We start from the raw sequence: 26,037 nt of genomic DNA, 5'->3' as shown, positions 1-26,037 counted from the left end.
GTATGTTTAAGCCTTTTTCACACCCATGGCATCAATAATTTACTGCTTGAGTTCCCGCATCTTTGGGTAAAGAAAGCACATTTGTGGCCACTTCTCACTGTCAACCATTTGTAGCACCATATATAAGGGCTCTGATGCATTAACCATTTCTGTACATTTTCCCCAGAAGTGCTGACTCAACAATACCCTTGATTTTCTGGCTCTCACATGACTCACAATGCTTGGATTTTATCCACTTATTGCTGGTAAACATTGAACATTGTTTCTTTCAAGGAGCCTCTTCATGGCTATGTTCATGACAAACTATGTGACACCTGGCCTCAGTAGCTTCCCTCCCACATGCTGTCTCATAATTGTAATGCCCATGTCCACAGCTGACTTCACTGTGGGATGTCCCTCACGTCCTTCAGCATCAAATCTACATAGGGTATCTAGTATATATGTGGCTTCTCTTCCATCAGATCCTCCCTTGCCGTTGTCTGTTACCCCCTGAATGACATAATCCTCACCAACCTCCAAATCTCCTACCTCATCAGCCTTAGGATGTAATTAGCATTGTGGACCTTGTCAAATACATCATTGGCCTTGTAGGACAAAGTCAACCCATTATAATATACTAGGAAGTTGATGATGCTCCTTTTATCAACTCGGAGCAGCTATCACATATCAATGTCAAACCATATAACCTATGCCGAGGCTTATATGAGTCGATCCAATTATTTAGACCCTCAACCTCATTCCTTAGATATGACCTGTATATCTTATGTGGCTTAAGAGGCTCAATACTTAGACCTTACTTTTGCATTTCAGTGATCATGTTATGGAAAAATGTTCGCCGCTGCAAAAGCTGAAATGTAACTGTGTAGAACTCCTTGCGATGGCTGTCATTATCGTAGACTTGTTCTCCTTCCTGATATAATCATCCATCTGAGATTGCTTGGCTTTTGGGTTTGGGTAAGCACACGGATCAATGTCATGAATACTGGGCCTTGATTTGGTTATTTTTTCTTGCTTCCCATATAAAGTGACCATGGATTTAATGTCTCTGCCTTTTTCTATAATTGACTGACATTATAACTCGGGAGTGCCTTTGGTTATGTGCCCCTTGATGCGCTAGGGGCACCACCCTTCTCGCAGTGCAAAGGTTCAAATTGGCCACGATGCCTCCTCACCTCTTGACTGCCATTGCTGGCTTGAGCTTGGATAGCCTCACGCATCTAAGCAACCTTCATACTATATGGATCGGACTCTTTGTACATGTCCATTCATCCCTAATAGGCTGACTGTTGGACTTAGCTACCCTGGGCCCTTTTGAGCCCTCTTGTTTTTGGCCACCTTCTTTGCTTCCTTTAGGCTGAACAAGGGGCTCTCATTACTCATTTGACTTTCCTAGGCACTTTGATACACTTTACAAGATCACTATAGCCATCTGCTAGATGCTATTTCAATTAGGTGATCCCACCTCTTTTGTTATCCACTCCACACTAGTTGTAGAATCAAGTATGCCTCTATGGACCCATATTCCCATGTTGCCATCTAATATTTGGTTCTTTCCGACCATATTTATTGAAAGCCATCTTCCAACGTAAAAATTTGTGCTCCTTGCATTTTCATAGTAGACAACCACGATTCACTTTTTTGATTATTGGTGCATATTCCACATTTTCAAAATTTAATTTAAATTCTATAATATAAATTTTGTCAAGGAACGAAATGCAAGATAATTAGTTTAAAATTTTTCTTGTTAACAATGAATGTATGTTCCATGCTTTTCACAATTAATCAGATTTTTAAGTGTTTTTTCTTTAAAAATAGCTTATGAATCATAAAAAATATGTTAATTAATGAATACAAGACAATGATTTTAAAATGTGTGTTCCATGCTTTTTACATTTAATCCATTTTTTGATTTGAAAATAAATTTTCCTTTTAAAATAGTTTAAAAATAACAAAAAATATTAATTAATGAAAATCATGACGATCACTTGTATAAAATGTAGTTCTATTATCGATATTTTGTTCATATATTTTAGATTTTTTTGAATTTTCTATATTTTTAATTTATAAAAAATAAATAAAAACTATAGATATTTTTAAAAATAGATTTCTTTGAGTGCTTTTGTAGGCATCTCCAATGATACTACATATATTTTTTAGCAGCTTGTTAGAAGCTCTTTTGATGGGAAAATTTAAAATTGTTCACAATTTTGAGCTTTTGTGCCACTAGATCGTCCGATTTGAGCCAAAAATTGTAGCTCCACACATTATAGATGCACAAATGCTATAATTTTCATTCTTAAATTCACTTAGTTTTATAGGTCCGCCGTACCGACCGTACTGACGTATCGGTGGGCATTGGTACCGATACGGTTCCGGTTCATACCGGCTTAAACCAGTACCTTTTCCGCTAAGTGCACGCCCCCTGTTAAATGCCACAGTGGCATTAAATATCCCGCGCGGGGCAGCGCGCAGGCACACGATTCCTAGTAGTGAGGTTTCCTCAGATTCCTCCCTTGATGGCGGCCAAGCCAAGGGAAGCAAGCAAAGACATGAAGCCAAGGCAGAGGCCAAGCCAAGCCCAACCTCGCCAAGTGCTCAACCAACCTTGCCAAGTGCCCATTTGATATCTATCGAGGTTAGCCGTTTCTCTTTATTGCCATGCCAAGCCGAACCTCATGTTAGGCTTGGCGCAAATCATTCGGATCTATTGGCATTAGGCTCGGCATGCGCCAGACCTGCACGCCTGGCTAAAGGCCGTGCGCAGGGGTTTGGCACGGCCATGCCCAATGACATGTGCGCACGAGCCATTCGGGCGCCACAGGCCACTGCACAAGCAAGGAACAAACGCACGGCTAGAAGACCGAGCGCATTTGAAGACAACAGGCGTACGACCACCAGCCCGTGCGCACACGCATGGAGCAGGCGCACGGCCAGCAGATCGAGCGTACGCACCAGGTTCAAGTGCGGAGCTAGCAAATCGAGTGTGCGCACGAGGACCAGGCACGCGGCCAGCAGACCGCGCGCGCATGCCTGGAAGAGGCACGAACAAGCAGCCCACGCGCACGCCGGCCGAGGCCTGAGGTTCTTGACCGCGTGTGCGGCCTGCCTGACCAGGCGTGCCCAGGGCAAGTGCCCAGTGCCCAAGTGTCCGACGTTCAGGCGCCCAGCGGCCAGACCATCAGCACCCAGTCCGAGCTAGACCAAGAAGCAACGGGCGACACCTGGCCAACCCACGCCCATGCGCAGACTGCCAGACCATGCGCGCCAAGGGACTGGCCAGCAGCCATGCCAGCGCCAGCCAACAGCCAACAACCACAAGCCACAACAGGATGCAGCGCCAGCCAACAGCAGGAAACCACCGGTCAAGGCCATAGCCAACCGCAGGGCCACAGTCAATCCGCAGGGCCACATCCACAGTCAATCCGCAGGCCATAGCCACAGCCGCAGCCACAGCCAAGGCAATGCCAAGAACCACTAGCCAAACTAATCAGCAACCGAATGGCAACCATGCCATCTCATCAGCCATCACAAGTGTAAGATTTGCAGCGGTTGCCAACTAGTTATTCAGCCATGGAGAAGATAAAACTGTAGCAACACATGGCGCCTTCTCATGCATTGTAAAGGCCTATATAAAGGCCTAAGTGAGGAGAGTTTGGGAGACTTTTGCAGCATTGTATTAGCCACCATTGAGTGTGTTCGGCCGCATAGGCTTGGATAGGCATAGTGCCTAATTCGGTCCTAAGGGACTTGGGCTAAGGTGGGATAAATCAACCCTCCTTAGATTAGGCTAAGGTTGGGACACCATTCCCTCCTTAGATTTCTTTGTAATTCCTTTCTACTAATGGAATCAAAAGCAACCAATTGTTGCCTTCTTCATCACATTGAGTTGTCTTCAATTGCCGAGATTGCCTAAGGTTCCAAGAAAGGTTTCATCCTCCATTCTTAGCCAAGTAGAACTTGGAGTTAGGAGTCACAAGTGCCAAAGTTCTAAATCAGCTCGGCGTTACCTCAATTCAGTCCAGGCAGAACATCAAAGGCCAACGCCAAAGGAGCAAAAGGGAACACATTGGTGTGGTTGGCAAGTGGCCGCACGGGCGCGCGGCCCCGCACCTTTGCAGGCATTCTTCTGATGGGGGCTCACGGTCCAAAGCCCCTCACCAAGTCCCTTTCCTTGCGTTCCTCGCGTGCGCCTTCAAAAATGATGACGATGGACTGATTGTAGGCAACGCCCGTTGGAATAACTCAAGAAGAAGATCAACAATGAAAGCAAACTTGATTTATGTTCCACTAAATTGAAGAACGAAGAACAATAATAAAGAAAGCAAAAGAAATCTAGGAAGAGATTGAAGAGATCTCTCCCTAGCCCAATCTAGTGGAGATTGATGAATCTACCACTAGCCCAAGTCCTAGAACACAAGATCTAAGGACCGAATTCGGCACAAGCGCTGCCGAAGCCTTATGGCCGACAAAACAACATAGCTCTAGAATAACTCTGGATGCCTTTCAATGGTCCTCTACATCTCTTTTTATAGGCTAAGCCCTAGACAAAACTAAGTAACTCCCCTTAGGAAAACATGGCAATTTATCTTCCCATGGATCCAAGGCTTTTCGACTGTTGATTAGCATGAGATGAATGGCTAAAGATCACCCAAGAAGGGCCCTCCTAGGGCTCGACATAGGCTTGATTTTTGGCCATTGGATGAGCAAGGATGGATGGCTGGATCTGCCCGGGTTGCGTGGGCTGGGCGCATGGGACGCGTGTCCCGGTCGGCCGGGTTGCGCGTCCCGGCTGGCCGTGTCCAAGTCCGGGTGGGACTTGGACTGGGGCGCGCGCTAGGCTGGCGGACGCGGGCGCACGCGGGCGTGTGCGGGCGGGCATGTGCTGGCCTGGGCGCGCGCGCTGCTGGGCGCGGGCCTGGGCACGCGGGCACTGTAGCACGCGAGGTTCGTCCTGCTGAACCTCGCCGTAATGTAGTAGGCCTCCTGGCTGGCTGGCTGTGTGCGGGCACTGTAGCTGGCGAGGTTCTTGCCCAAGAACCTTGCCGCACTGTAGCAAGTGAGGTTGGCTGCGGCAAGATTTGGCTGCGGCATGGCTTCGGCGGGGTTGCGCGTGCAGCGGGTTCGGCCAAGATTGGGCATGCTTGGCCGAGGCTTGGGCATGCATGGGCGCATGTTTGGCTCGGCCGAGGTTGGGCGTGCTCGGCCGAATGGAAGGGCTTGGCCAAAGCTTTCCAAGCAAAGTAGTTGGCCTTGGCTTGACCCTCTGTTGGTCTCCTTGTGGCCTGATGGCCCTCCTTGGTTGGCATGGCTACTTTGGCCCTCGGTTGGTGGGCGGTTGTTGCTCCTCTTGCGGTGTGGCTTGCAGGGGTCCTCAAATCTTTCCTGCGCGCGAGGCGCACTGCCCCGTGCCCCACCTCGCACGCGAGAAAGCTGCGCCTGGGCCGGTGCTAACTGGCCCAGTTCGTACTGGTACACAACGAAAATTAGCCGATAGAGGCCAGAACCGTTTTTTCCAGCCAAACCGTACTGGTTGGGACCGGTACCGGTACGGTACGCGCTGAACCGGCCGGTTTAGGCCTGTTCAGCAGACCTTGGTTTTATTTGATATTAACATTCTAACCAAAAAATAATAGGTTAAAAATAAAATTATATATTAGGAAAAACAAAAACCAATATGTTGTAAGTTACTGCCAACATTACAAAATACCCATATTTCATAGTAAACAAAAAATATGGCATGAATTTCCATAATTTTCTCACTTTTTGCTAATATTTGGCCTAAAAAAGGGGGTGAGTGTTATTGGATCCGGACTGCTCCAATGTGCACGCTGCCCTCAATAGCTCTCCGCCTTACCCTCCAGCCCCCTTTCTCTCAATTCCCCTCTTTCTCTTTCTCCGCCCTCCCTCTCACTTGTGGTCAACAGCGAAAAGGTTCACATGAAGGCCTAAAAGGTTGGAAGGACACCCCGCATGGGCATGCTATTCCCCCTTGTTTGTTTTTAAATCACCACCCTGTTTGAGACAATGTGTGTATTGATTGAAGCGGTCTTGGTATTGGTCGGTATCAACCCATTTTGATTGGGATGCATGATTTGTAGGTCGTACCGGCCGAGTTAGAATCGATATCGGTTGATATAGACTGGTTTTGATCTCATTTTGGTTGGGACAACCTGTTTTCAGTTGTTTTGGCGACTCGAGGTTGATCTCTATGTCGTTTTCTGGCCAAAATGATACTATACTAGTACCGTCTCATTCTGGCGGGGTTTCAAACTATGGTTGGGAGTGTCTAACTATGACGATTAATGAGGAGGAAAGCAAAAAAGACTAGATACTGCAATATTCCTAAAAAAAATTGTTGCATATCTTGTAGAAGGATTTCGAAGTCTTGAATGTATATGATGTTGAAGACTCCACAGTTAGAACATACATGTTAAGGATCCCAGCATATTTACTTTTAGTTTGAGATGCAATGAATTCCTTGTAAATATACTCTAATAGCATGTTGGGCCATCTAAACAATATGATATGCATTTGGCAAGCATTTAACTTGACCAATTTGGTCTCATGCAAGGAAGATCAAGTAATGTGATTTTCTTGGGGTAATTAATGAGGAGATTTTGGCTGAAAAAATAGGAAGTTAGGAATGCTAGATATAGTTTTCATTAACACGGAGGAAGCATGTTGGTTCCAACAAGTGAGTTGGTAAAGTCACTTGGGCATAGTGTCCAATGACCTTGGTTCAAATTCTGCCTGCACCCAAGTGGGTAAGTGGGGATAACCCCTTCCTTTTGCTCAGAAAGAATAAGACATGGAAGAAGCATATGAAGAATATCATTTGCAGTTCTTTGGTAGGATATGAGGAAGGTATCTCATAGTGCTACATTTATGTAATCATACAGATGTATAGCATTGGAAAAACAATTTGTAAAATTGTAGTTTGAGGGAATTTCTAGCGCAAAAAATGGTGTAGAGAGGAGTGGGGTGTGTATTCAGGAGGGGGGATAGAGAAAGAGGTTGCCATTCATGCAAGAAGAGGACATAAAGAGAGGGGCCAACCACCTAGCTATGCACCAAAAGGCTTCCACATCATCCTGATGCTCTAGCTATGCACCAAAAGGCTTCCACATCATCCTGATGCTCTAGCTATGCACCCAAAGCCTTTGGTCACCTTATTTTCCATCTAATTATGACCCTTGATTTCCTATATTTGGTGCTCCTCTTTTTATGATGAGCTATAATCATCATGTAATCAAATTAATTGAGTCATCATGTGATAGGCATGTAATGGTTTTAGCAGTGCCCCACACCAAAGTGGGCAAACACTGTAACTAACCATCTAGCCTTTTCCCAACTATTTGGGTCCGTTTCATGGATCTTGGGTCCTCATTGACCAAGTATTCTTATATAGGGCCATCTCTGATGTTATTTTAAGCTTGTCCATATCTTTCCTTACAATGTCTATCAATGCTAATCTTAGGTCTTCCTCTTCTTTTACTGTAACCTTCAACTTAAATTAAAATACCCCTCATTACATGTAACCAAAAAATTTATCCCACCTTCTTGTAATCTGCTCACATATGCTTATACCATTTTAGTTGATTTTTCGTTGCTCTGTCCTTAATTTGTGTAGCTCCTGCAATTTTTTTTAATTTATTCTGTTCTCAATCTATCCTTGTTAGGTTTACCACATATTCATCTTAACATTCTCATTTTTGCATCACTCAACTTATTTTCATGAACTCTCTTAGTTGTGTAGTATTTCAAGCCATATAACATTGCAGGCAAGGTATGCTGTACCGGTACTGGTAGGCGTATCGGTCGCCTACCGGATTGGTACAGTACCGGTTCGGACTAGTTTATACTAGTATTGAACCGGCTAACAGCGTGCTGTAACCACAGAGTGGCAAATGCCACTCTGTAGCATTAAATGCCATAGAGCGGCAATGCCACTCTTTGGCAAATTGGATGCCATAGAGTGGCACGCTGCGGAATGCCATAGAGTGGCATCCAGTTTGCAGGCCGAATCGGACGGAACCAGGGTTCCCTCAGGTACGCTTTTATACTAGCTGGTTCAGGCTGGTATGAGCTCTGTACCACTCGGTTCCGGCCTCTTTGGGGCCAGAACCGTTTTTTATTGCGGAACCGGACCGGTCAGAGACCGGACTAGTCCGGTACTGACCGGTTCAACATACCATGATTGTAGGTCTTTTGTTGTTCTATATAATTTTTCTTCAAGTCTCCATGGTGTGCATCAATCACAACCCTTCAAGACTCCCCAGTTAGAACACATGTTAAGGATCCCAGCATATTTACTTTTAGTTTGAGATGCAATGAACTCCTTGTAAATATACTCTAATAGCATGTGGGCCATCTAAACAATATGATATGCATTTGGCAAGCATTTAACTTGACCAATTTGGTCTCATGCAAGGAAGATCAAGTAATGTGAGGATGACGTCAAGTCATCATGCCCCTTATGCCGAGGAAGTTAGGAACGCTAGATATAGTTTTCATTAACACGGAGGAAGCATGTTGGTACCAACAAGTGAGTTGGTAAAGTCACTTGGGCATAGTGTCCAATGACCTTGGTTCAAATCTGCCTGCACCCAAGTGGGTAAGTGGGGATAACCCCTTCCTTTTGCTCAGAAAGAATAAGACATGGAAGAAGCATATGAAGAATATCATTTGCAGTTCTTTTGGTAGGATATGAGGAAGGTATCTCATAGTGCTACATTTATGTAATCATACAGATGTATAGCATTGGAAAAACAATTTGTAAAATTGTAGCTTGAGGGAATTTCTAGCACGAAAAATGGTGAAGAGAGGAGTGGGGTGTGTATTCAGGAGGGGGGATAGAGAAAGAGGGTGCCATTCATGCAAGAAGAGGACATAAAGAGAGGGGCCAACCACCTAGCTATGCACCAAAAGCCTTCCGCATCATCCTGATGCTCTAGCTATGCACCAAAAGCCTTTGGTCACCTTATTTTCCATCTAATTATGACCCTTGATTTCCTATATTTGGTGCTCCTCTTTTTATGATGAGCTATAGTCATCATGTAATCAAATTAATTGAGTCATCATGTGATAGGCATGTAATGGTTTTAGCAGTGCCCCACACCAAAGTGGGCAAACACTGTAACTAACCATCTAGCCTTTTCCCAACTATTTGGGTCAGTTTCATGGATCTTGGGTCTTCATTGACTAAGTATTCTTATATAGGGCCATCTCTGATGTTATTTTAAGCTTGTCCATTTCTTTCCTCACAATGTCTATCAATGCTAATCTTAGGGTCTTCCCCTTCTTTTACTGTAACCTTCAACTTAAATTAAAACACCCCTCATTACATGTAACCAAAAAAAGTATCCCACCTTCTTGTAATCTGCTCACATATGCTTATACCATTTTAGTTGATTTTTCGTTGCTCTGTCCTTAATTTGTGTAGCTCCTGCATTTTTTTTTTAATTTATTCTCTTCTCAATCTATCCTTGTTAGGTTTACCACACATTCATCTCAACATTCTCATTTTTGCATCACTCAACTTATTTTCATGAACTCTCTTAGTTGTGTAGTATTTCAAGCCATATAACATTGCAGGCAAGGTATGCTGTACCGGTACCGGTAGGCGTATCGGTCGCCTACCGGATTGGTACAAGACTGGTTCTGACTAGTTTATACTGGTATTGAACTGGCTAACAGCGTGCTGTAGCCACAGAGTGGCAAATGCCACTCTATAGCATTAAATGCCATAGAGCGGCAATGCCACTCTTTGGCAAATTGGATGCCACAGAGTGGCGCGCTGTGGAATGCCACAGAGTGGCATCCGGTTCGCAGGCTGAATCGGACGGAGCCAGGGTTCCGTCCGGTACGCTTTTATACTGGCTGGTTCAGGCCGGTACGGGCTCTGTACCACTCGGTTCCTGCCTCATTGGGGCCAGAACCGTTTTTCATTGCGGAACCGGACCGGTTAGAGACCGGACTAGTCCGGTACGGACCGGTTCAACATACCATGATTGTAGGTCTTTTGTTGTTCTATATAATTTTTCTTTAAGTCTCCATGGTGTGCATCAATCACATAACCCTCCAAAAATGCTGAAACTCATGAAATAAATGTATGATAAACAATCTGATAGATGCACCAGAAGCCTAGAAGTACTTTTGGACAAATTACAAATTGATCAACATTCAACTCCTAAAACAGGAAGTTGTTCTCATATGATGAAATATTAGAAAAATGATACTATGTAACTGCACCAAATATATTGATCATAACTAAAGGAGTTGGATAATGAATTTGATCTACTGATGAACATGGTTAATTCGTTGGTCTAAATGGTTTTGTGGTGCAAGAAAGCTACATCAGAATATATTAGAATAGTTATTGCAGATCTTTTAAAATCTTAATCAATCTTCCTTTGGGTGATTGATGACTGTTTGAAGTAGTATTATATCTGCAGTTACCTGGTGCCCCCTATTTTTACTTTCGAGACATACATCATGATGTAGGATAATGATAAGACCTACTAGGTTTGAATCTACACTTTTGGATTTTAGGTTCAACCTAAGGGTTTATTGCTGGTGTAGATAAATTTCTAGGAACATAAGGATGCTGAAATCAGGTTTTAGGACATGAGTGAAGAAACTTATTGCTTCAATGGTTAGAGTTTTCAGTCAAAAAGCATATAAGCTATCTTGGGAATAAAAGGATGATCTAGGGCAGATTACAATGCGGAATCTATGAAAGAAAGATTGAGAAAAAAGAAGGAAAACAATTGAAGAGAAGGTGATGAGGAAATGTGGATCCAATAGGAAACCTCTACAACTCTTTTTTCTTTTTTTTGGGAATTCTTAGTAGTGCGGATCATGGTTGATTGTGTGGATTCTCAATTTAAATTGGCCATCATACAATTTGTCAGTAGGACTCTTGATCAAATCATCTTGGTGAGATTCAAGCTAAACACAAACACATATCCCCTGGGTGGCCTCCCCACTTGCAAAAAAAAAAGAAAAAAAGAAAAAAAAAAGAAACACTCACCTTCTCCCCTTGCATACATATCCAATTTGCTTGTCTTTAGCATTGGTTTGAATTTGGTGTGCTCTGTACACTTTATTGCTTGTGATTGATGATTGATTGAAGCTGTAAAGCTTTTTCTTTGCACTTGTGGTCTGCATGATTGTAGAACTTTGCTTTTTTTTCATTGGAATTTGACTATATATAGGATGAGGTAATAATGCACCTAATGTGTAAAGAAAGGGTTTTACACCCACCGCCAAATTCAATGTTAATGGTGAAAAAACAAAAATCTGATCCATTGGATGTGATCTAAAAGGCCTTTTATAAAAAAATTATATATTTTCTAGACGTCTAGCATCCCAAAATCAATACACCGTATCACCCCATGATAACTATATATTTGAGGCAATTTGATGCATAGAACAAGGGCTGCCATTCTCCAAATATGATTTTTTGTACATGGATATTTTTTAGGTTTCTAACTCATGTTCAATAGTTTATATTTTCGTTTTTAACCAGTAATGTTGAATTTGCTGGTGGATCTAAAGTCTCCTCCTTACACCTCGTGGGTACTACATACGACGACCTGTGTGGATGTGTGTTTAGTCCCACATTGGTTGTGCATTGGGAAGATCTTGGATCAAGGTTCGCCGTACCAGATCCGGTAGGCGTACTGGTCACCTATTGGACCGGTACGGTTCCGGTTCGTACCGGAACCGGCCAGTATAAACCGGCCAGCTCTTCCCCGCTGGAGCCGGGAAAGAAGAAGAGAACGAGAGACAGCGCGGGGAAGAGAGGGAGGAGACCTGTGGCCGCCATTGGAGAGCGGCGGAGGCCGGGGGGCGGGAGAACCCGTGGTCGCACGGCGGAGGCCCCCCCCCCCCCGCCGCGAGCGTGGCGGAGGCCACAGGTCTCCTCCCTCCCTCTCTTCCCCGCGTTCTCTCTCATTCTCTTCGTCTTCTTCATCTTCGGCACAGAATCGGCCCGTATCGCTTTCTACTGCTCTAGCATACTGGTTACAGGCCGGACAGGTCCGAACCGGCCGGTACGGGCTGGTTCGTCAGACTTTGTCTTGGATATTATATAGGCCAAAAAACCTAAATAACAACTTTTGGCTAGCCTTTTTGGACTAGGTTCTGGGTCGTTACAGAAGGTATCAGAGCAGACCCAGCCCACAGCTTATGTGGACTAGGGGAGATGTAGCACGGTCCTTTTTAGGGCTAACCACGGGTAGATTGTGGTGATTGTGATTGGATTAGGACCTTTAGCCTTAAGAGGACACCAATGCTTCAAGGAAGGATGTGTGAGGATCCATATGGGCATCTTTAGTCCCACATTGGTTGTGCACTAGAAAGATATTGGCCATGTTGGGCGAGGTTTTGAGTTGTTACACTATAACTACACCCCTAGTTTTTAGAAATGGGTCTGGTTCAGGCATGGTGAAGTGGATGGTCTCTTAAAAAAAAACTAAGAAAACACTTAGGAAGCAGGTGCGGGGATGAACTTCCAGCAAATTCGGAAGCAAGTGTGCCACCCTAGTAGAAAATTTCTTCTATCTAAGACTGCATGCCCATATTTATTTTATATGGAGTAGGTAACAACAAAAATGATATAATTAGAACTCCAAAAGTTTGCTCTTATTTGAACTAAAGGGATGGTAATTTCTTTTAATTTCATGATGATTTACCTTCCAAGTTTTAGCATGTTGCTTGTTCTTATATTTAGCAATTCACATATTTGTGACTAGATTTGTAACTTTGCCATTTATTATTATTTCAGATTCATTGTTTCACTTGGTTTTTGTGATGCATTGATGCTCAAACCTGGTTTACAGTTTCATCATCAGTTGAAAAATCCTTGTTGACTGCCTGTAGGTTTTTAGCTATGACGGTATTCATTCCCCAGATTGCTTGGCTGTCACAGCAGCAGGCATAGCAGTGTAAGTTTACATAAAGGCTTCTATATCCTATTATTTATCTTGTTCTTACTAAGTTTAATGCTTTTACCCTGCATCTTCAACTCTGGCCATGAAATTTATTTCATATATCCTTATGCTTGATTATTGCTTAATTTCAGAGCTCTCTCGGAAGTGCCAAATACCAAAATAGTTGCTGGAGTTAGAATTGGCCTCGTTGGTGATCAGTTCATTGTCAATCCAACTACCAAAGAGATGGAGGAGTCAGAGTTGGACTTGATACTGGCAGGGACTGATAATGCTATATTGATGATAGAGGTCTACTCTTGGTTGCTCTTAATCTACTGAAGTTACATGATTTCTGATGTCTTTACCACCTGTTGTATGAGTCTGATACTGAAAATGGAGCCATTTGTTACTTTTTTCTGGAGGAATATTTGCGGGCATCTATTTTTTCGATAGCAGGATGTCTGAAGAGGCTTCTATAGCAATTTGAATTCTATACAATTATCTAGAAAGGACACTCATATCCAAAGTTTAAACTCTCGTGGGATGGGGGTGTTCTGGTTTCTCCATGGAATAGGATGCCCCGTTGTTTCGCCCTGTCCCGGCAGTGGTCCTGGTCATGTATCCTTGTAGATATCCCCCATCTCTCTCTCCTTCTTCTTTCTTTTCTTTTTTTCTTTTTTTCTTCGTTCTTTCCTTCCTTCCTTCCTTTCTTTTTCTTGTCCTTTTTTTCTCTCTTTCTTATCCCTTCCTTTATTTCTTTTTTTTCTTTTTCTTCTTCTTTCTCTATCCTTTCTAATTCTTTCCTTCCTTTCTTTTTCTTCTCCCTTCCTTTCTTTCTTTACCTTTTCTTCTTCTTCTTTCTTTTCACTTTTTCCTTTTCTTCATATTTCCTTCCTCTTTTTCTTTCCTCTTTCTTCTTTTCTTCCCACATAGATGAGTTTCGTAGTCCTAACCCCATCCCGGTCCTGTTTTCTCACAGAAATGGGACAGGATGGCTGGGACGTCCCCCATCCTGGCGGGACTTAAAACCTTGCTCATATCAACACTAGCAAACACATCAAAAATGAGAATTTAAGTACAACAGGCCATGCTTGTGCCATCACTGGTTGGTACGGTATGTGATTTGTACCGTATCATAATCTGTCAATAACAACATGTCAAAATGAGAATTATAGTACCAGAGGCTGTGCTTGTTCTGGTCACTGATTGGTGTGGTATGTGGGTTGTACCACGCTGTGTTGTGTCAAACCGTGCTGGTCACATGCTTGGGGTTTTGTAAAACAAAAACGATCCTTGTTGCTCTGAAGCGATCTGTGCCAGCATAGATTGGTGAGTGCTGAACGGTCACAGATAGGGACAGATTGACAAGTACTGGGACTTGGTCCTTTATTGTGTCGATACTCGATACCTTGTTGGCATGGTAGGTGCTGTATTAGCATTGACTCGCTCAGTATGATAATTTAAACAATGATTGCAAACTGTCCATATGGAACTTTTTTTGTTTGGGTTTATATTAAAATCAAATTATATAAACAAATTTATGATTTTGTTTGGATCTACTAAGAGAAAAATTATATACCTATATCTATTGTAATGATATAGTACATATATTCCAATCACTACTTATTCTTTCTCATAGTTTCCAACAGTAAAAGATACATGGCTAGGAATTAAAATGATATCATCTGACCCCATGATGCTGGCATTTGCTGCAGAGTAAAAAGTATGATATTTCTTAGAGTTTATAAGGAAAGAAAATGAAGGAAAATGTTCACCAAAATGTAAGTTTAGCTGTGTCTGTAATTTATATTGCTGATTGCACTCAGGAGAACAGGTGAATTTTACCCTCAAGTCAACTAAGATGATTAAAACTGAGATATTGATCACATAAGCTGAATTAACAATGATTTCTGTACCTAAAGTTTTTGTAAGGATTTTACTAAAGGCACTGATTTATAACATCTACTTTTTAGGGTCACGGAGTACCAAACTGCAACAGGTTACTGCAGATGAGGAAGTTCTGTAGATGCGAAAGGATCTGATGTTAGGACTGGAAGAAAACCTATAGGGGTATAACAGATAATAGCAACAGTAAGTCAATTTGGTTCAAAAGCTCATTAGTGATATCTTGGGAATAAGGTAATTGCTAGATAAATTAAGAAGTATCTTGATACTGATTTACACCTTTTTTGTCGGAACGGGTAAAACACACTAGATTTTGCTGAGAAAAATGTGAAGTGTCAGAAAATGTAGACAATGTAAGGTATAACTTCAGAAACCATGTTTGACTGAGTCTACATATGCCAAGTTAAAAAAGATCAAAAGCACCAAAATAAGAAGTTAAATAATAAAGAGGCAACATGTCAGGTCTGATTGGGAATCGTTATGGTGAAAAACCAAAAGTTCTGATGAAACCAGCGTCCACGAGCTACAACAAGCTATCAGAAGGTTTCTCTACTGCCAATAGAGCCACTTATTATACCACAAGCTTCCTGATCTCGAAATGTTCCTCCCTTGATCCCTCAACTTCCCACACATAGTGGATGCTATGTGACTCTTGTTGCTGGTTCTATCCTTGTGTTTTGCAATGGCCCTTGTTGTATCTGCTATACCCGTGCTACATGCGATTTGTAGACCCTAAGTCCCCAAACTTGTCAAGGTCAATCCAAAATATGGAAAATTTTATTAAAGAATGGATAGGGGATATTTCCAAACTTTTCACCAGTGTTTTAAAAAGTGGAAGCTGTATGCATTTGGTCAGGTCACTGCATAGCGCATATCGAGTATGCGGGGAACATATACAGTTGTACATGTGGTTCACATTTTTTACATGCTTAACAATAAATAAAATATATTTATATACATCATTTTTTCATTTTTACATACTTAAAAAAAAGTATATTTATATACATATATATAAATGGTTAAAACAGTAGAAGTAAATCAGAAAGATTCAGAAAAGAATAATAAGGAATTAAGGATTAACAATTGACATTCAGACTTATTTGAGACTTTTGAGTGTGTATTCTAACATAACGTGACAAATTAACCTGATAAAATGACAATATCATCCAATGAAGTATGGACCATTCTTGAACATGCAAGAAAGAGTAAGCTTCATGTTGCAACAAAGTATTGTTAAAAGTCTATAAGAAAGTTTGAACTTTGAAGTACCACTTAAAACAGTGTCTTTACAAGTAGGAGCTTTTAATAAACAAGCGTGTTGTGTTTACAAGAATGGATAGGGGATACTTCCAAACCCTTCATAAGTAGGAGCTTTTAATAAGCAAGTGTGCGTGTTTTATCCCTATGTGTCCAAGTACTAGTTGGGACAACCATGAAGTTCCCACCATTATTTGTCATGGTTTTCTTTGCAAGAATAAAAGTATGCCTGATATCGTGCATGATTCGCTGAATTACTATCAGACCATCTTGTATCAGAATCACTTGAAGAAAAAAATTCCATCTCCCCCTTCCTATAAGTAAATAATATGTAGATCTGTTCGGATGCCTATTTTGTTGCTGTGTCCATATTTGTTTGTTGTCCTGAATGTTTTCAAAGATTGGAGAGCTGAACTTTGCCAACAATGAGTTCAGCTCTCCATGTTTGATGGTGGTGACAAGCATTTGCTTTTTGTAAAGATTCATTAGGATGTAGATATTAAAATAAACTTGATAAATGTCAAATTTCTTATTTTTTTAGTTAAATGGGCATCTAGGATGAGAAACATGTGTATTGAAAGGCCTTACAAGAATTAATCTTTTATATTTTCTGTTATACAATATTTAAATGTTTAGTTAGAATTATATTTTGTCCTACTATCCCCATGTCTCCATTTTATGCTCTTGTCAAGTTCAGATACTTGGATATATGTCCCAGTCCGATTCTCATGTTTGTATCTTGAGTGTCGGGACAGGATTATTAGTAACTTGTAGTAACCTTTCCACTGGCAAGAATGATTGGGAAATGGGGATCTTAAAATTGGCCTTAAGTAGTTGGGACAAGGCTTCATGGCTATGGTTATGGTTGATTGAGCTTTATCGACAGTTGTTATGAAGGTTAAATGTGGTTTTGCACTTCTTGTTTCTCAAGTATGTGTTCATCATCTATTGCTAAAATTTATTTCATTTTCTTTTGCCACTTGTTTCCCTGGTCGTGAGTATCCTCTAGCATCTTTCTTCTTGCCTTGTATTACGTAAAGTATACGATGAATAATTTCTCAAAGTGGTACCATATATTTTCACATTTGGACATTTGCATTTAATGTTTAGTCATTTCCCTACCACCTTCGATTTGTGTTTTGCTGACTATTTTCAAACTTTATATCTACTTGATGGATGGCTAGCTGTTGCTGTGGTTCTTAAAGGAAGAATGCTAATAACAAAAAGGTGTGAGTTAGCAAATGGCATTGTGGATAACATTGCTTAATATGTAATGCAACACAAGTATATTCTTTGATAGAATTTAGGTTTCTGCGTAAATACCTTAAGATATACTATTTCGAAGTTTATTTGGAAGGTGGTATAATTTAGCTTATGTTCCCCCTATTTTCATGCATATTTTCTAACTGCAACCAAGATTTTAAATACTAGTGGGACGGGACACCATCTCAAGTCTTGGGATAGGATGAGTTGGGAATGGACCAGGATGGGATAGGACATCCACCGCTCCGAGTGTTGACATGCGGCGAGTCCTGTCAAAACTGAGATGGTCCTGTCCCACGATATTCAGAATCTTGCTCGCAAGTTGCAACTTTCTTCTTCTATGGGTTTTACAAGTGCATTCTCTCTGTTACTTCTTGATGGAGGAGATATTATGCAATAAATAGATAACATGCTCATTTCAGGCTTTGCAACATTTTTTTTTCTTTTAGATGTTGAGAAATGATTAACAATCTTTTGAAGAAGCTGTAAAAGTGTATCTTGTTTCTTTGCAGGGCTACTGTAACTTTCTCACAGAGGAGAGGTTGCTAAAAGCTGTGGAAATTGGGCAGGTATCCTTATGTTTATTGTGTTAAGCCGTAGAAAGGTTTATGCTCTGAAGCTGATAAGCTGCAAATGTATGTAGTACTCTTACTGTAATATTAGTTCTAGGAGGATTTCTTTTCCTCCCATGATTGCATACTATAATGCATTAGTTGGCAATTACTATTGGCTACCTAGAATACATGTCTTGTATAATCTTTTTTGACAACAGGTGATTTTGTTATTGAAAATTTTATGTTTGTTTGCATTATCTTTTGCCTAACTTTTTCTATTTTTTATCTTATTTGGATGATTTTGCTTGATGCCTAGTCTATGATCGAAATACACTAAATCTCTGATTTTTAGTGAAGCATGACCATGGACTAATGTACTGGTTGGCAAAATCAGCACAACATGGTATATGCCATGCTGATGCCTTGCTGGCATGGTTCTGGCCAGTGTGTGCCCAGCTTTGCAATGGCATGGCATTGTTACTGCGTGTACTGTGCCAGTGCAAGGGCAGCAGAGCACTGGCACATGATATTTTGATCCTTGAGCGTGAAATGCAAATTGTCAAATTTTTGGTATAAGTTTTTTATTTTATTTTTTTTGGCTTCCAGACCCTGCAGTAATGTATCCAACAATATTTCACATGGTAACTAGCAGTTAGCAAACATGTAATGTGACAGCTCTACATCCTGAATATATGGTTTTCTTGTGTGAATAATGATGTATATATGTTTTCTTTTGTGTGAATAATGATCTATATAGTTGGATTACGTGCCCATCCTGATAAACTTTATAATATCTGTAGAGTTATTTTAATCTTGGCTCCTTTGTATTGAGGTTTTGCATTATAGGGATCATTTACAACTCTAATATTTACATGAATTTATTGTGAAATCGTTCCATTTTTTTTTATATGTTAATGAGTTTATAGACACTATGTATAGATTTTAAATTGCTATGATGTCAAAGTCGGCTTTAACCGAGGCTATTGAATAATGACCCTATCCAATTACCTAAACTATTAATCAGACTGAACCTGAGATGGGACCTGATTTGGTAAAAACCTGGCTTGATGCAAAACATTTCCCTCATGTCCTATTGTTATCCTAATACTAACCCCCATTTCCCTCATCTTTTCCAAATCTTACCTTCAGCTGTCTATTTCCACTCCAACTTGTGCCACCCACCTTTTGCCCTGCTATGGCTCAATTCTGGCAATGATGCAGCATCAACCCTCTCTTCTCTCACCCTACCCCTGCCCCTGCCTTATCTATGTACCTCAGCCCCAGCCCTAGTGTCTCCCTTCCCTATCCTCAACCTAAATCTACTGTTCCCTTCTGTTCTCACTCCATCACCCTCCTCTATAATAGGTCATATCAGAATAGGTTTTCAGATCAGATGTCCAATCCTTAATAAGTCTGAATTTTATGCGTTGTCATGCTGGTCCATTGGACAATTGGATCAGAGTTCTCTCTTGGATCAGATCCGGAGCAACCCTGAACTGATCTTATCAAACACCTTTACAGAAACAATCAAACAAAGATAAATTTAATTGATCTGTGAACTCCATTTTGTCCTTCTTCATTGCTTGTGGACATAATTCTAAGTTTCGTACCATATTGGATTGTTGAATTGTCCACTAGTTAGTTTGAAAGTTATGCTTTTTAAAATATATGATTCAGTTGAAATCTATTACAGTCTAATGTAAATTGTTTGGGTTTCTTTCTTTCTTTTTATTTATAAATAAAGCAATCAAGATTCAGTTGAAATCTTTTTCACAATATTGTTTATGCTATGATCATATTTCTTATTTTCTTCCAATACCAGGCTGCAGTAAGAGATATATGCAATGAGGTGGAGGCTTTAGTCAAGAAGTGTGGAAAACTGAAAATGATTGAAGCTATCAAGTTACCTCCTCTCGAGCTCTATAGGCATGTTGAAGTATGAACATATGTCGTTTTTCATTTGATTGATAGTATAAGTTTTCATGTAGTTATAGTCCATTTTATCTTTCTTTTTAAAATTAATTTGCCTCTTTACTGTTATTTATGGCCATTATATAACACTATTTCTTAGAGCAACCTCTGTTGGAGGAGTACGGAGCTACTGTCTAACAGATTAGTGATGTAAGCACTGAATACATAAGTACATATTTAGCATTGGAAGGCTTTTGCAATTGACTCCAATCTTTGTTATTTCAGATGCAACGATTGTTTTAGTGAGCAAGCTAGCATACTTTGGATAATGATTTCTTTCTCTTGTCCAATTATCTACTAAGCACTAGCTGGATAATTGTCACTAGTTGTCCATGAAACAAATTTGGAAAAGTCATATTAATTTAAAAGCCAGCTCTTGTTATGCTTTCAATTTCTTTGAACATTAATTAATATTATTCAAAATAACATGAGCGTATGCTAGGGACAAATTGCTAAATTTAGGCACTTGAGAGGAGCAAGATATCAACATCTGTGAATATAGTAATACGTTGTATATCTTGTCAGTGGTATATTAGTATGTTCTTTACTTTAAGCTTGAAGTCCGGAAATTAACCGTCTCTTATTTTCATTTCTAGTGGCATGCTGTGGTAGTTTACTTCCTTTATTCTTCATGTTATTGCATTATCTGATTTCTTCTCTTGTATACATTTCATTATATTGTAAGAATTTGAGATCTAAACATGTTTCAACCTCATGATATAATTCTTTGCTTTGAGACGCGATAGTTCGGGTAATACTAATTGCGTTAACAAATACAATAGCATGGTCTGCCGAACCGATCGGAGCCGGTAGGTTCAGGCTGTACCGAACCAGTGCCGATAGCTATCGGTATGGTTCGACTGTGAAAACCGGTACCAAACCGAAACCAGGGCGACCGGCATCCGTAGAAGTAGGGAAGAAGAGGAGGAAGAAGAGGAAGAAAGAAGAGAAGAAGCGGGGAAGAAGAGGAAGAAAGAAGAGAAGAAAAAGGGGGGAAGAAGAGAAGACAAGTACCAAAAAAAGGAGGACCTCTCTTTCTTCCTTGCTCGCAGGAGAATGGGGGGAGCCGGAAAAGAGAGGAGAAGAGAGGAGAGAGGGGAAGGAGGGCTTGGGAAGAAGAAGGGGAGGAAAAAAATAGAGGGAAGAAAAACCCCGCGCGGGGCCGAGTGGGGAACCGCGAGCCCACTCGCGCCTGCTCGTAGGGAACCGTGCCTGCACGTGGTTTCCTGCGCTGCCTCAATTCCCCATGCGGGCTCGCCGCTCGGGGCAGCGGGCCCACGCGGGCTGCCCTGTGTGGGCTTTAAATGCCGCACAAAGTGGCATTTAATGCCCCTCTGTGGTAACGCGCGGGCGTCCCCGCGTTGGACGCGTGTCTTTTTTCTATCTCGACCGGTTTGGTACCGGTACCGTACGGAAACTGGTCTTCACTGGTACACCAGTACTATCAGTATCGCAGACCTTGCACTCTAGCAAAAAGTGAAATTTTTTTGAATACAAACATAACTAGTCTTGGTCTGCAAGGTTAGCGGCCTCAGTATTGGAATGCATACCAGTAGGAGGTAGGTACGGTAAGGTATCAAAAGTATATATTTTTTATTTTTTGTTTTCAAGGATTTTAATCTTTCCTTTTAGTTTTGAGTGGATAATAGGTTTTGTGGTTTCATTTTTTATGTTTAAATGTATTATACTTTAATTTTTTATGTTACATACTAAGAATGGTATGATTGAATAATATATGTTAATTAACTAAGTGTAACATTGAAAATATAGAATATTTAAATTAAAAATTGGAAGTACAATATACTTGTATCTGTTCAACTTCAAGTTGAGTGTCGTTGTCTCTCATAGATCCTAGGTCACGCTTGTAGTCGGTCCCTAGGACTTGACTCCAGCTTTGTATTATGTCCACCCAGTATCTTAGCAGTCTCATACCATACTGTCCCTCGGGACGCCTCGTCGGCTCATACCGTACTGCATACCAATACTATAATAGGGTACCAACACTGTAATAGGGTGGTAACGGTGTGGGGTCCGATATTGAGACAACGAACCTTGCTTAGAATATTTAGAATCATTTATAAGCTTAAAATTGTCTGGGAGATCAGAAATACTAAGTAAGTCATAACTAATTTTAAAGGCAGAAAGGTACTTACCTCATGATGCAAAACAAACCATGTACTTCTTGTCTTGATTTATTTCGATATCATCATCATTGTCTTCTTCTTCTACCCCTACTCTTCCTCTAGCCAAGGTAGGCCGGTCAAAAGTAGGGCCCACTATGTTAATTCACTTACCGAGGTTGGTTCCTTAAGTAGGTGGGCCCCACCTTAGGCTAGTTGCAAGTAGGTCGGTCATGAAGGTTGGGTAAGGAGGCCCAATAATTAGGTGACTCAGTAGGCAGATTAAAAGAGAGATAGATAGCCAGATGCTTATTTACATGTAATATCATTTAATTAAATATTACTTGAGGCATGGTGCCTATGTCATACTAAAATGCTGAAGTCAATTGACCATTAGGACTGTCAATCAAGCAAGCTATTTTTGAGCTTGCTTGTGTTTACCTTGGCTTCTACTTGCTCTATTAGTAAACAAGCTGGGCTAGAGCTCGGTTTAACTAATTCGTAAATACCATTGCATTGTTTTAGTCATTATTTTCTATTTAAAATTCTTTTGATATTTATTTTGGCAATGTAATTTGTCTAAAATAGAATGCATTTCAATTATAACTTTAAGATATAATGTGGATGGCTAGCTTAAAGTATAGGAATGAATGTTTTGGGAGACCTCAAGCTCTCACGAGATCTCTTAAATGAGTTGTTCATAAACAGCTTATGTTCTGCTCAAAATTAAATGGCTTGCTCGATTTCAAAACAAGGTGAAATTGAATTCGTGTGGTTTGCTTGAGCTCAGTTTGTTTATCAGCTAGCGACCATCACTTGTTCTTATATTTGAACTTTTGAAGTATTCAATCTTTGGTTCTTTCTTTATGGTTGATTTTCCCTTCATTTATTTGTCGTCCATGTTTTATGTACGTATGCATGATTCTGTCCTTGTAAATGTATGTTGCCAAATAATACACACACGCACACACACAAATGAATGTGTGCATGTCAGCACGCATGCATGCGTATGCATGTTATTCATTGATATGTGCCACTTATGGTAATCCTTTCATCAAATTATTTTTTTTGTTAAATCTCACCATCCTTTTTTTTTTTTTTTTTGAGGACCAATTATACACTTTTACAGGTTAATTTGCCTATTTTACTGCTGAACAAGATCTTGTTACTTGTTCCTCAGGATATTTCTGGTGATGAATTGGTAAAGGCACTCCAAATAAAAAATAAAATACCAAGGAGAAGGGCTCTTTCTGCAATAGAAGACAAAGTTTTAACAATACTTACTGAAAAAGGTTATATTGTCAAAGGTGAAGCTCCAGGAGATGCTGAAGGTGTACCAGTTGCTTATGAGGATGAGGATGGGGATGAGGTAGTAGTTGTTGATGGAGAGGTGGATGAAGGTGATGTTCATATAAAGCCGAATTCACGGAAACCCATTCCCTTGGTAAGGTTTTCTTATTTTCTGGCCTTAATGTGATAATTTCAATGCTTCACTGATTATTGCTTTTCTGGGCAATGATTTTATTCTCATGAGATGAGGCATGGGGCACATAATTATTTTTATTTATTACAACCTAATATTTATCTTTCCTTTTTAATTCTACATGTCATTTACCGCATTATAACATGGTAAGAGTCAAGGTTAGTACCCGACTATTAACTACATTGCATTATAACATACAAAAGCACATGCAGGCGTGCACACAGAGAGAGAGAGAGAGAGAGAGAGAGAGAGAGAGAGAGAGAGATTGTTCCCTCCATTAACCATGAGTCTAGCACATGGGGCTCCTATAGTTTCAGGTTGACCGCATCTATCTATTCTCTATTTCCAATCAGTTCATCAGCCTAATTTCAGCGAAACAAAATATGTAGCAGCACACAATGTGTTTGATCTGGCTCATATTTTGGACACTCATTTTCTTCAAATGATTTGGTATTGACTGTTGTGTCTATTAGTAAATGTAGAATCTGTAGAATGTAATGAGCCTGTTGGTAGCTTAGAGGTCTGGTCTATTTGTGACTCATAAAAGTCTTTAAGAAGGCTATAGGTCCTTACTGGTGCACTAAAATTAAAAATTTAATTTAATTTATAACATGGATTTAAGTGCTGTTCAGCATGATATGAAATGAAACTCATATACATACTGAGCCAGTACCTTAATGGCACTTGATACTGGTATGATATGGGCTGTGTTCCAGTACCTGGCATGCTGCCGTGCAGGGCATGCCAAACACTGGCACAGTTCAGCATGCCACCGGCATGAATTATTTCAATCCTTGGTCTATTAATTGTACCAGTGGTAACTCAGCTGGTTTCTTATTTATTATATATCTGATGTTGGCATTTCCTCTCAATAATTGTAATAGCGGGATTCATTTTCTATTTCAACTTTTCAAGTTAAGTAACTGCCTAGCTGTTGAGTGGTTCGACCTTGTTGGTGGGTGCTTTCTTGCTCAACTTTAAAATTAAGATAATTTTAATTTATCAACCCACATCCTTCTCTTAGTCTTGGGTTGTTGTTCATATTTTTGTTTATCCTCGCCAATCCTACTCTAGTTCCATATGCCAATATACTTTAGTATGCAAGATTCAGTTTTTCTCTATAGGATCCAATCCTTTCTCCTTGCGTTTTCCAACCTTGTCAGAACTCCTAAAATGAATTGTTTTGCATCATTTAATCCATTATTTTCTTTGTAAATTCACAAGCAATTTATTTATACTCAATTTCAGTATTTAGTTGGGAATAACTAGATATGTGTAAAAACAAAACAAAACACTAGAAATAAGTGAAAATGAAGAAAGTTTAAGAAGTAATAATAAAATAAACACAACTCAGGAGGAAATAACATATGGTACATTATCTTAAAGCATGTTATGTTATTTGGATATATAATTGAAGTGCTTTGAGTCTAAAGCTATGTAAAGTTGTAAATGATAATTTAAATTTTTAAAAGAAATGTAAACTTTGAAAACTATTGAAATATAACAAAATATACAAGTTAAACAGTGTTTAGAAATCACTATACAGTATAATATAGAAATTGTTTCTACAGCATAAATATTGTTTGATTTTAATCTAACAAATATGCGTGGTCTTATTAACACTTATAATCGCTGTTATGTCTGAGCACTGGCAGCTTAACGAGAGTCATGCTAGAAATACAACTCACCTCATTATTGATTTGCAACGCAAATGGGAAAAAAAATCCACACCTATGTTTTTGAGCTACACCTTTAAAAGCATCGAAAGAAGGACCATCTTTTTGGAGATCTCTAATTGATACATCCAGTAAGTGCAAAAACTGTGCGCATTGGGCCAGTGTGCTAAATACATGATACGGCATTTTAGTTGAGAATCAACTATGTTCATCATGATCTGTACATCTCAAAATATGTATAGATTGAAAATTGATGGATTTCGATGCTTTGATCATAGCAGAACTTCATATCATTTTATTAGAGCCATCCATTTTTTGCATGCACTTGATGCATAGGTAGAGACCACAAACCACAAAGATGTATGATTTTTGCTTTCTAGGTACTTTTAGTGGTATGTATCACAATCAAACAGTGCAGCTCTTCAATTTGGAGGTTTTATCATCGATTTTGAGTTGTTAATCTCTTACCAAAGATTTCACATTTAATGTTTAGTATAACCCAAAAAGTTCTCTCTTTCTCTCCGATTTTGTTACCCAAAATGTATGCCTTTATCTGTCTTTCTTACTACTTCCCTTTTTGTTTTTTCATTATGTTCAGCTTTTTGGAATCTGGGACATCCCACTTTTGACTCGTTTATCTCCCAGGGATATATGTTCCTTCTCTAGCGCATAAGATATGCTTGTATTTGTTTATTCTAGTTAAAGCCTGGTGGTGTAACAAACTTTATTCACTTGTAAAACATTTTATCACTCAATATGGCACTCGTATCGATCTGCTTGTGTGTGCTATCTATCTTAATCCACACTTCATGCTTTGCGGCATCAGAATTCTTTCTTTCATGTCTTTTCTTATCAACTTCCTGCGTAAAACTT

The 26,037-nt window shown here is 40.1% G+C and overlaps 1 protein-coding gene across 1 annotated transcript in view; it reads left to right on the top strand.

Moving 5' to 3' along the window:
* The window catches only part of LOC103718838 (probable polyribonucleotide nucleotidyltransferase 1, chloroplastic), a 71,352-nt gene that overhangs the window by 9,526 nt on the left and 35,789 nt on the right, over positions 1-26,037 (top strand). The window contains exons 6-10 of the mRNA XM_017845649.3: positions 12,886-12,950; positions 13,088-13,244; positions 17,873-17,929; positions 19,737-19,850; positions 23,186-23,449. Coding sequence (XP_017701138.2) covers positions 12,886-12,950; positions 13,088-13,244; positions 17,873-17,929; positions 19,737-19,850; positions 23,186-23,449 — 657 coding nt within the window. The remainder of the gene's footprint in view (positions 1-12,885; positions 12,951-13,087; positions 13,245-17,872; positions 17,930-19,736; positions 19,851-23,185; positions 23,450-26,037) is intronic.

The sequence above is a fragment of the Phoenix dactylifera genome, chromosome 11 (assembly GCF_009389715.1).
Source record: "Phoenix dactylifera cultivar Barhee BC4 chromosome 11, palm_55x_up_171113_PBpolish2nd_filt_p, whole genome shotgun sequence".
Classification (NCBI taxonomy): domain Eukaryota; kingdom Viridiplantae; phylum Streptophyta; class Magnoliopsida; order Arecales; family Arecaceae; genus Phoenix; species Phoenix dactylifera.
Note: the sequence above shows the minus strand (reverse complement) of the source record. Positions and strands in the feature narration are given on the sequence as shown.